General features: G+C 45.6%; 1 protein-coding gene across 1 annotated transcript in view; it reads right to left on the reverse strand.

Annotated features, from left to right (window-relative positions):
* Positions 1 to 12167, reverse strand: part of LOC102179170 (putative tetratricopeptide repeat protein 41) — an 82141-nt gene that overhangs the window by 12669 nt on the left and 57305 nt on the right. The window contains 3 exon segments of the mRNA XM_005680542.3: positions 5826 to 5959; positions 9970 to 10122; positions 11027 to 11174. Of these exon segments, the coding sequence (XP_005680599.2) occupies positions 5826 to 5959; positions 9970 to 10122; positions 11027 to 11174 (435 nt within the window).

Here is a 12167-nt window from a genome sequence, read left to right on the forward strand (position 1 = left end):
TTAATGTTGTTATCCTGGAGCAGAGCCATCACTTCTATCGGAAAGCCAGGCAAATTGTGTAAGCCCCCCAGAAAGAACCTGTTTATCCACTTTCCTCACACTTCCTGCACTAATACATCATAGTGATAGACCTACACAGCTAGCACTCTTTCTGATGCTTTGAAGATACAAAGAATAAATGACAAGACTCTTGCCTCTGGCAGTTCACAGTCTGTTTGAAAGGTCAAAATACTCACAGAAATAGAAATGAGGTCAAAAATGGGTTCTTTGAGCTCCTTCATGACACTGGACATACAAGACAATTTGACCATCTTGTGTGAGAAATCTCTGGTGATGACGATGCTGGAGGAATGCAGGACTCTAGGTTCCTAACACTCCCTGGCTTTGCAAAAACCTTGCAGCTCTTAAGGCAATATCCCAAGTCACTGACCCAGCCCTCAGGGCCTGTGACACCTCTCTGATATCCCCCTAGTGCACCCTCTCTCCTCTCTATTAGTGTCTGCATCCCAGCCCCATTGGTCCTTTTTGTTCCTTCCCAATTTGCAAATTCTGTCCTCACTGTCTAGATGACTCCTTTCCCTTCCACCACTTAACAAGCAAGTCCTCCTCCTCCAGATTCAGTTAAAGCATCACTTCCTAAGAAGCACCCTCTACCCATGCCCCTCCATCTAACAGACTGAGGTCCCCCGTTAGCACTTGTACTTTGCCATGATAGCACTTTGCCAAATTGTAGTTCAACCATTGTGTGTTTAGCTATCCAACTGCCATCTCTATTGTGGCACTTTCCACAATTGCATCCAAACAGTCTTGTATTTATTAATAGTTGTCTGACAGCTTGTTGGCCTCATTGTGAACTCAGTGAAGATACTGTGGGTCTACCTGTCCTTCTCACTGCTCTGTCTCCAGGAATTAAAACAGAGATTGTCACCTAACAATCTCACTGGCCAATCTCACAGGCTCTCTGAGCTTTTTCAACTAGGCTTAACTTTTGGGCTTCTATGTTCATCTCTATAGAGTCTGATTCTTCCAATCAGGAAGAATCCTGCTAAGTAAGTTTAGCCCTCCTCCAACCTGATCACCCTTGGTATCTAGGCAGATTTCTCACCTTCCACCACCAGCCAGGTGATGTCTGAAGCCAAGCCTGGCTTGATGCTTGGATAGAGGAGCCTGCTGGGCTATAGTCCATGGGGTCTCAAAGAGTCGGACACAACTGAAGCGACTTGGCATGCAAGCAAGCATCATATACCATAGTTTCTTTTTTCCTCAATGGAACAACTCTTAAAGAGGATTGCTTTGATGACTAATATTTGGTAACACTTTTACTGCAGAGGCCTCAAGACTTCTTTAAAAATGACTAGTGATGAGTCCCAGCTACATGTGGCTCTGGCTTCCTTCATATTTTATGGAGCCCCTTGGGCATACTCCCTGTAGATAGGCTTTTTCCATTAAAGGTAGCTCAAGGGGATTACTGGGGCTTCCCTGGTGGCTCCAGATGGTAAAGTATCTGCCTGCAATGCAGGAGATCCAGGTTTGATCCCTGGGTTGGGAAGAACTTATGGAGAAGGGAATAGCTACCCAGTCCAGTATTCTTACCTAGAGAATTCCACGGACAGAAGAGCCTGGTGGACTATGGTCCAAAGGGTCACAAAGAGTCAGACACAACTGGGTGACTAACACTTTCACTTTCTCAAGGGGATCACACTATGCCACCCCAAAGTAGGCCATGCTGACATGGGACTTATTATGAGCTGAGTTATTTGAGTTCCTAGGATCCCTTCTGTGCCTGAAACCAGAGCCTGTCACAAGGACTCAAGTGTTGTAAGTCCCCTCCCTGGGGCAACAGGAAGCCAGCACCATACCCAGGCAGACATTGTCACAAACTGGCACATCGTCTATTCTCCTAAGGGTCTATTTATGCTTCCAAAGAGTTATCTGCCCTCCCGTGAGTGCCCTTTCCCCACCTCCCTCTCCCCTAAGTTAGTACACAGATCGCAAGTTCAAGCCACCCCTTGGAGTTGCTCATTCCTGAGTGCGTGTGCAAGTATGATGCACACACAAATAAACTTCTGTTTGATTTTTCTCCTGTTAGTGAATCTTTTAGCTTCCCTGGTGGCTGAGCTGGTAAAGAATCTTCCTGCAGTGCGGGAGACCGGGGTCCGATCCCTGGGTTGGAAAGATCCACTGAAGAAGGGAACGACTACCCACTCCAATATTCTGGCCTGGAGAATTCCATGGACTCTACAGTCCATGGGGTCGCAAAGAGTCAGACACAACTGAGCAACTTTCAGTTCACTTAACCTCAATCAATCTTTTCTGAGGCTAATTTTACAGGGCCCCAGCAGGAGAACCTAGGAGGGTAAAGGAAAAAAAAAATTTTTTTTCTCTTTTAGAGTTTTGGTGACAAAGGTGGAATTCTATCATCCAGGACTCCTTACTAGGTCCAAAAAGCTGCAGCTAAGAGATCCTGGGCCTCTGACAAAAGCCTGCTGAAGATAATATTTCTTATCAAAGTAGGCTCTCAAATTTTTGCCCACAGAGTCAGGTGGAATTGGGGTGGCGAAAGTCAGTCTTTTCAATTTAATTTTCAAGTTCAGCCAGGGACCCTGAGAGGATGGAGGAAATTTTTTCTACCTCCATGTAGGAAAACCAAAAATATGTCAAAGAGCAAATGATTCCAAGGTCTCTATAAACAGTCTATTTCCCTCCCAAGGTCTTCTTCTTCTTGTACTGAAGATACCCATCAGCTCTCACCACCAGGGACTGAAACAAAAGCCCAAGAATCCTGCCTTGACAGCTGACCTAACCACCCACAGTGTTCCTGTAAGCCTGGAGTGCACCTTCTGCAAAATGAATCAACTTCAGTCAACAGTGGGAGAGAAAAATAATAAAATTATGGCGAGAAAGTGCTCCTTACAGAAAAATATTTTCTTGGAACCACATGAACCACACTGAAAATGGACTGCAAAACTGAAACATACCATGAAGACTTATTTAAGACATCACCAAATAGGACAACTGCCATTACAGAGGCCCTGCTGCTGCTGCTGCTGCTCAGTCACTTCAGTCGTGTCTGACTCTGTGCGACCCCATAGATGGCAGCCCACCAGGCTCCCCCGTCCCTGGGATTCTCCAGGCAAGAATACTGGAGTGGGTTGCCATTTCCTTCTCCAATGCAGGAAAGGAAAAGTGAAAGTGAAGTCGCTCAGTCATGTCGGACTCTTAGCGACCCCATGGACTGCAGCCCACCAGGCTCCTCTGTCCATGGGATTTTCCAGGCGAGAGTACTGGAGTGGGGTGCCATAGCCTTCTCCACAGAGGCTCTGTTATCAGAAAGCAAATGAATACATTATACTTTCATCATAGACAAGTCACCAAAACTGAGAACAAAATATAGGTAACTAGATCAGGTAAACTAGTTCCTTTTCCACTAACATGCTCTAGATTGGCATCTGCATTTTCTCTTTACAAACATAAATCTTTCTTTCATGTACTCAGCATGGAAACCCTTACCTAAAAGAAAGAGTATACACACACGGGCACACTCATTCCTAAATCTACAGAGTGAAAACAGAAAATATTCTTTCCCTGCAGATATCAAGAATTTTAAGTCTTTTTTGTCAGCAAATGACTAGGCTGAAAGCAATCCTGTTTTACTGTAATATAGATGCCAATCGTACCTGCTGGGGAAAGTGGTTGGTTTAGATCAGGGTTTCTTTGTCTCAGCACTATTCACACCTTGGACTGGATAATGTTCACTGTGGGGGTGCTTTCCTGGGCACGTATGTTTAGCAACTACTCAGGCCTCCACTGACTAAATGACTAGCACTCTCCACCCCCAGCCATGACATCAAACATTTCTCCAGCTTTTTTGTCCTGAGGGTCAAAATCAGCCTGGGTTGAAAACAACTTTTTAAAGCTGAAGTAGACTGTCCTGTGGTGATGAGATTTCAGGAGCTCTGATAGTATTTCAGAATTTTTCTAGTTGTGGCATTTACAGAAACTGCAATTTTTAGTGTAGCCTGCTGGAAGAAATCAACAAAGCTGCCCAAGGGCGAAGAGATATCTATTTGACCATCATTGAACCCTCCTTCTATGTGAACCTACTCCTTGGAGGCACAAAGGTTGACAAGTGCTATCTGTGGGAATCACATCCCTGACTCCCCCCAGCACACCCTCCTGCGGTGGCCTCTTTCCAGCTAACTACCAACCAGTATTTGCAGCCTCCAATTCAACTCTCATTCTCCTCCATTCTCAGGTTTGGTGGTGATGCTGTAGGAAGATGACAGAATTCAGTGTGTGACTATTTCCAAAACATGGGAATGGGCTACTGAATCCAATAAGTACTGAGGCAGTAAAAGATGTGGTCCTGTTACCCTCATCTCTGGCAACAGCATAGCCCACCAGGAAAACAGGCCCTTTGTCTCAGAGGCTCTCAGTTCTTCAATAGTAGCCCTTAAAATGTAAGCAAATTCCACCTAACTGAGCTAGTAGGGCCTCCCACATGGTGCTAGCGGTTAAGAAACCATCCCTGGGTCAGGAAGGCCCCCTGGAGAATATGGCAACCCACTCCAGTATTCTTGCCTGGAGAATCCCATGGACGGAGGAGCCTGGTGGGCTATACAGTTCATGGGGTCATTTGTTGATGTTGGCAATTTGATCTCTGGTTCCTCTGCCTTTTCTAAATCCAGCTGGAACACCTAGAGGTTCACAGCTCATGTACTGTTGAAGCCTGGCTTGGAGAATTTTGAGCATTACTTTACTAGCATGTGAGATGAGCGCAATTGTGTGGTAGTTTGTACATTTTTTGGCATTGCCTTTCTTAAGGATTAAAATGAAAACTGACCTCTTCCAATCCTGTGGCCACTGCTGAGTTTTCCAAATTTGCTGGCATATTGAGTGCACCACTTTCACATCATCATCTTTTAGGATTTGAAATAGCTCAACTGGAATTTCATCACCTCCACTAGCTTTGTTTGTAGTGATGCTTCCTAAGGCCCCCTTGACTTCACATTCCAGGATGTCTGGCTCTAGGTGAGTGATCACACCATTGTGACTATCTGAGTTATGAAGATCTTTTTTGTATAGTTCTATGTATTCTTGCCACCTCTTCTTAATATCTTCTGCTTCTGTTAGGTCCATACCATTTCTGTCCCTTATTGTGCACATCTTTGCATGAATGGGATTAGTGCCATTATAAAAGAGACCTCCAGAGAGCTCTCAGGCTCTTTCTCCCACTATGTGAGGGCATGCCAAGAAAACAGCTGTCTCTGAACCAGTAGATAGGCCCTTGTGCTCAGTTGCTCAATCCTGTCCAACTGTTTGCAACCTCATGGAAAGCAGCCCACCAGGCTCCTCTGTCCATGGAATTTTCCAGGCAAGAATAGTGAAGTGGGTTGCCATTTCCTACTCCAGAGACTCTTCCCCACCCAGGGATCAAACCCACATCACCTGCATTGGCAGACAGATTCTTTACTACTGTGCCACCTGAGAAGCCCAAGATAGGCACTCACCAGACATTTAATCTGCTGACACCTTGATCTTGGACTTCCCAGGCTCCAGAACTATGAGAGATAAAATTCTGTTGTTTAACCCACCCAGTCTATTCTGTTATAGCAACAGACTAAGACACTTATCTAATGAGGGAAAGTAAATAAGCAGCAAAAAAAAAAAAAAAAAAAAGAGAGAGAGAGAGAGAAAGTTGAAAATAATATAGAACAGGAGTTGCTAACTTCAAAGATGAAGACTGTTTAAAAATAAGCAAAGTATGCAAGTGAGATGGAGGGAAAAGTCATCTGCTTCTAATAGAAATATGTCAAAGCAATTACCTAATTTACACAAGGTATCACTTAGGCTAATGCTCAGTTGATGCCTGACGAGTGGGGAGTTGGCCAGAGTGCCTGCATTTTCCTTTATTTTTATCACTTGTTTATAATATTCAATTGCTTGCTTCCTTTGGAATCTAGAAAAGAGAAAATTAATCAAAGTTTTGCATTGAAGAAGCATGGCGTTCATCCATGTATCCAACAAACATTCATGGAATGCTGGTGCTGGGGCCCAGGTGCAAAGATAATGAAGACTAACCCTTGCCCTCAGAGAGTGTCCCTAGGTAGAAGGAGAGATTGGAGAGTGAAACATAGGACCAACCACTTGTTAAGGGTATTGAGTGTGAACCTAGGAGTTTGGGACTTCAATATTGAAGCTTTTTCATTAAGACTGACGTGGTTCAGGGACTTCCCTGGTGGTCCAGTGGCTAAGTCTCTGTGCTCCTAATGCAGAAGCCCAGGTTCGACCTCTGGTCAGGGAACTAGATCCCACGTGCTGCAACTACAGATCTTGCATGCTGCAAATAAGACCCAGCACAGCTAAATAAATAATAAATTTTTTTTAAAAGAGTGATATAATTAAATTTGCATGTTAGAAACTTCACCTGGGTGCAAGTGAAGTAGCAGATGACAATTTATGCAGTGAGACCAGTTGGTCCAAAGAATGATGAGGGTCTGAGCTAGTGCAGCAGCCACAGATGTGACAGGAGACCTGCTAAGTCTTGGCATCACATGGAAGGTAGTAGGCCTGGTGCCAGGAGCCCTGGCATCCTCTTGGGCAGTAGGATGAAGAGGTTAGGAGCTAGAGCTCTGAAGTCAGGCAGGCTTGGCAGTGACACAGTGGTTAGGCATCAAGGTTCCTAAACCTTGGTTTTCTCATGTTCACAATGAGGTTAACAGACCTGTGGTGAGGATTAAGTGAGAAAATGTATGGAATGGGTTTAGCATGGTGACTGATTATAATAAATATCACCAAGATGAATCATTAAAATGCTGCCCTGGGGTCTGCACTGGGTAACATGGGAGAAGATGCATTTTGTCACAGAGACGGGGTGGATGTGTTCACTGTTGATAACATTCACTATGAACTGCCCTAATATGCTGGCTACCCAAAGGGAGAGGGCCAGTGGATGCACATGTGAGCAGCTGATGATGGAGGTCTGAAGAGGCAGAGACAAGACAAGAAGCCATCGCCTTACTGAATATTGGCTGCAGCCCTAGGCACAGGCAAGGCTGGGCACTGTGACTGAGACATGCAGAGTTCAAGAACTGAACCCAAGAGAACACTGCCATCTGATCGAGAGTTGGGAGAGAAAGAGAAAACCTACGAAAGAACCCGAGAAGGTGTCATCAGAGAAGATGGCCATGATGGAGGGTAGCTCAGAAACCAGGAGAGCACAGTTTCAGGAATGAATGATGCTGTCAAACGCTCCCAGAGCAGAGGACCATCAAGGTCAAAGTGCAAAGACACAGAACTAGGATGTTACTGATGACATTCATAAGGATGGACAAAACAGAGCTGGGTGGAGGGAGAAAGTGAATGACATCAACAGGAAGTGAGGCAGTGGAAACACTTGTCTGTGGAGGGGACACAATGAAAAGACGGCTGCTGGTGAATGGATTCAAAGCTGAGAGACAGCAATGACACCGACTTCACTGAGAATACATCCCTGTTTCTCTTGTGACCCTTTGTTCATCCTTCTCCTTCCTGGGGTACAGGGGCTTACTTTTAACTTTGTGATTTGACCTCATGTATCCATCCCTACCTATCCCCACTCCCCAAGGCCCTCAGGACCCTTGGATTATTTCTGTAGGGCATGAGAGCTGTTTCAGGAGCCCCTAGCCACCAAGAGAAAGGATCTCCATATGTCTGAGAGGTGAGCTGAGTCCCACAGCAAAATATTTCCCGACCTTAACCAATGTGGAAAATGAGGTCACCTAAGGACAACCTTCAGCAAGGAAAAAGGCTTCTCAGTCGTTTCAGAAGGTTGACCAGGGACAAGAGCATCCGGAAAGAAGGATACCAAGTATGGCCGGCTCCTCCGACACAGGGGCCACGCGCGTGGAACAGCAGCGGGGTTCAGGGTCCCGTGAGTCACGAGCCACCAGCCCTGGATTCGAGGTGGGGCAGCCCAGGCCTAGCAATGACTCAGTCAGTATGCTACGTGTTTAGATTTCTCTTTTACGAGGCAATGGTTCTACTGTCAAGCCTTTTGCTTCTCTAAAGAAAGGCCTGTTCTCTGCTCACAGTGCTGGTCTTAAGAGGAACAAAAGGAGGTTTATGTGGTGTCAAGTGCCTCAAAAATTCCCTGCTAGGGAGCAAAATAATAATACTAAGAACTCAATTTATCAACTCGTTCAGTGTGCTCAGCACTTCACACAAAGAGGATCTCTCAGTTCTCAGCATCGTCCTGCGAGGAAGATACTGTCACTGCTCTCATTTTACCAACAAGGAAATGAATGAGACACCAACATGTTAAGTATGTGCCCAGGTTCTCACTGTTACCAGGCAGTAGAAACAAAATTTGAACCCAGGCAACTGAACCCCAGAGCCCAACATTTCAGCACTGCTGTAGAGCACTGGTAACTTGACTCTTAGAAGCACCTTTATTGGAGCTATTCTTTTTTTTGCTTATTGGAGTATAATTGCTTTACAATGTTGTGTTAGTTTCTGCTGACAAGAAAGTGAATCAGTTATGTGTATACATCTCTCCCCTCCCCCTTGAGCCTCCCTCCCCCTCACCCCAATTCTACCCCTCTAAGTCATCACAGAGCTCCGAGCCCAGCTTGCTGTGCTGTCCAGCATTTTCCCATTAGGGACTACTCTTTGAAAGGTAAATACTCTTCGAAAGGGCTTCCCAGGTGGCTCAGTGGTAAAGAATCCACCTGCCAATGCAGGAGATGTAGCAGACATGAGTTCAATCCCCGAGTCAGGAAGATCCCCTGGAGAAGGGAATGGCTACTCACTCCAGTATTCCTGCCTGGGAAATCCCATGGACAGAGGAACCTGGCAGGCTATACAGTCCCTGGGGTCACAGAGAGTCAGATACGATTGTGCATGCACACCACTCTTGGAAAGCGTTAATACTGATCTGCAGTTCAATGCCAGAGATGACTCATGTCATATTCTTCTTGGGAGCAAAAGCCAGAAGAGGTCCTCTCCCTGGTGTAAATAACATGCTCTCCAGGATGGTGGACAGTGAAAAGTGAAAGGCAAGGCAGGGAATAGGGAGGAGAGGGAGGGGCTGCAAAAAAGCAAAACCTCAAAACTTTATAATTTCACTTAGAACATCCCTGACCCTTCAGTCAGCTCACCTGGCTGCAAAACAGTGCAGGCCAGGCTGAAGGAAGGGCGTGATGGACTCCCTGTGGATTCACAGAGAACCTTCACTCACACCAGCCTGTCAAAGGAAGAAGCAGTCTTGCCTGGCAGATCCTAACAGGAATTAGACCCAGAGGGTGATACGTACAACCTGCTTTAAAACACAGGTGCTGAGAGTGTCTCCTGACCAAACTCTACGCAGGCCCTCCCGAGCAATTCCCAACTAGACCTCAACTTCTGGGCTTCTGCGTTCATCTCTGCCTTGGCCAGCTTCAGTGGGGATCCTGCTCAGTCAGTCCAGCCCTGCTTGATATCTGATTACTGTCCTTCTCCAGTCCCCCCCCCTCACTGTCCCACAGTGACCTCTGCCCCCATGGCCTGCCTTAGCAAGAATCCTGTTAGATCAGTTTACCCAGTCTACCCCCACCCCACCCTGATGTCTCCTCTCAGTAACTGTCCATCCAGCAGGCGTGATGCTACAGACCCACAGTCCACAGAGGCCTCAAGCACAACCCCTTTCCTCACAAGACCCAGGAGTGATGCCGGGAGTGTGACGCCGTACTCCTTTTTACTTTTCCTCCTGCCAAAACCTCTACATGGTTTGTGAGCTAAGAGCGCCTTTCAAATTCATGATGGTCAGTGTCCTGCAAATAGTTCAGGGCGAAATCTCAGGCCTGGTGAGTCTCTCATTTTCTGGACAAGGCTGGAGCCAAAGAAGTGAGATACCCCTATGAGTGAGTACAGATCTCCCTGCCAAACGTGGGCGCTTTTTTAGGGGGGAGGGGGGTGGAGACACACAACTTGAAACATTTCATAAAAACTTACCTTTCACTGTGTCTCAGTGGGAAAAACAGTAAATCTGCTAAAAATTCCATAATTTCTCCAACTAGGATGCTTTTCTCGCCAAACAAATTTCTCCTGATATGTAAGCATTCCTGAAGTTTCATTTTTGCAAGACAAGTGTTTCCAGCAGCAAATCTGAAAACAAAATGCACACGTGTGCGCCTTACTGGGCACGATACATGTTGGCTACCTTCGTTGTGCTTCCAAAAACAAATCTCATAAACGTCCTTTGTATTCAAGACACAAAACAGCACAGTAGTTTATTTTAGCAGAGATTTGAGGCTTTCAAAGTGATTGATAAGATGCGCATACATCTTCATGAGAAACTGGGACACTATTTTTCTCCTTCTTCTCGAGCCTCCCTTCCACCACCACCCCAATCCCATCAGTCCAGGTCATCACAGAGCACCGAGCTGAGCTCCCTGTGCAAAACTGCAGGTTCCCGCTAGCTATCTATTTCACACCTGGTAGTGTATACATACATGGATGCACTCTCTCGACTCATCCCACCCTCTCCTTCCCAAACCGTGTCCACAAGTCCATTCTCCACATCTGCATCTCCACTGCTGCCCTGCAAACAGGTTCCTCTCTACCATCTTCTAGATTCCATATATGTGCGTTAACATTCGACATTTGGTTTTTCTCTTTCTGACTTACTTCACTTTGTATGACAGACTCTAGGTTCATCCACATCTCTACTATAGACCTTTCGGGTTGGACAGTTTGTTGTAGAGGGTCCTGTGCAGTATATAATGTTTAGTAGCATTCCTGGCCTGTACCCACTAGCTGCCAGTAGCAATGCCCCCAGTCATGACAAGCTAACATGTCTCCAGACCTTTGCCAAAGGTTCCACAGGGGACAAAATTGCCCATAGTTGAAAACTACTGAACCAGAGGATAGAAATGCTAAAATTCAGCCTTTCTTAACTCAATCAGCCAGGTGGGACATGGATTGGCAAGTATGGATTAAGTAGATTAATTGTAACAATAACAGCTAGTACAGAAAACTAAGACGTTTTTCAAGAAAAACACACGCTTACGTTAAAACACCTTCGGTGTACTTCATGGTAGCCTGGTCACAGGGATTGCTGTCCAGTGAGCTGGACATTTCGGTAGCACATTGCAAAATATGGTTTTCTTTTAAGTACTCCTCAGATGCTGACTTTGCCAGGTTGTTCAGCACTCTGCCTGCAGGGAATACATTTTGGCAAAGAAATGATGCTCAAGGCTTTTTCCTACAGAAGAGTTAAGAAGTCACTAGGCAGAGCATTTGGTAGCATTTCTTCATCGCTGCCAATAGTTGGGGTTTTTTCTTAATAAATCAATTACTGACCGACATTGCATGGGACTTGGTTTTCAAGTAACAAATTTTGTATGTGGGCAGCAGTTATGGGGCCAAGGAACAAAGACAATAGATTGAAACCAAATTCAAGTCTATTTTACAAATGAACAGGTCAGAAATAGAGAATACGGATGTAGTGAGACCAACTATCATGTGGTAACCGAGTTCTACAAAAGGCAGCTGGTACAGCCTTGAATAAGGAACAACGAAACATTAATGCCTTATGACAGAAACACATGAATACGCCACATAAACCTAGTTAATAAATAACGCGCTGTACCTAGATACACATCAAATGTACCCTTTGCAGAGGCCTAAGATTTTGCGAGTTATTTTGAGTTAGATATGCTAACAATAAGAGACTTCTAAAAAGTAGAAAGTTTTATGGTTTTCCAAAGTGAAAATGAAAGTCACTCAGTCATGTCCAACTCTTTGCAACCCCATGAACTATACAGTCCATGGAATTCTCCAGGCCAGAATACTGGAGTGGGTAGCCATTCCCTTCTCCAGGCAATCTTCCCAACCCAGAGATCAAACCCAGGTCTCCCACATTGCATGCAGATTCTTTACCAGCTGAGTCACCAGGGAAGTCCACGATTTTCCAAGCCACACTCTATTATACTGAAATGAAGTCGCTCGGTCATGTCCGACTCTTTGCGACCCCTTGGACTGTAGCCTACCAGGTTCCTCCATCCATGGAATTTTCCAGGTAAGAGTACTGGAGTGGGTTGCCATTTCCTTCTCCAGGGGACCTTCCCGACCCAGGGATCGAACCCAGGTCTCCCACATTGCAGATAGATGCTTTACTGCTTTACCATCTGAGCCACCAGGGAAGCCCA

Source organism: Capra hircus, chromosome 5 (assembly GCF_001704415.2).
Source record: "Capra hircus breed San Clemente chromosome 5, ASM170441v1, whole genome shotgun sequence".
NCBI classification, from domain to species: Eukaryota; Metazoa; Chordata; class Mammalia; order Artiodactyla; family Bovidae; genus Capra; species Capra hircus.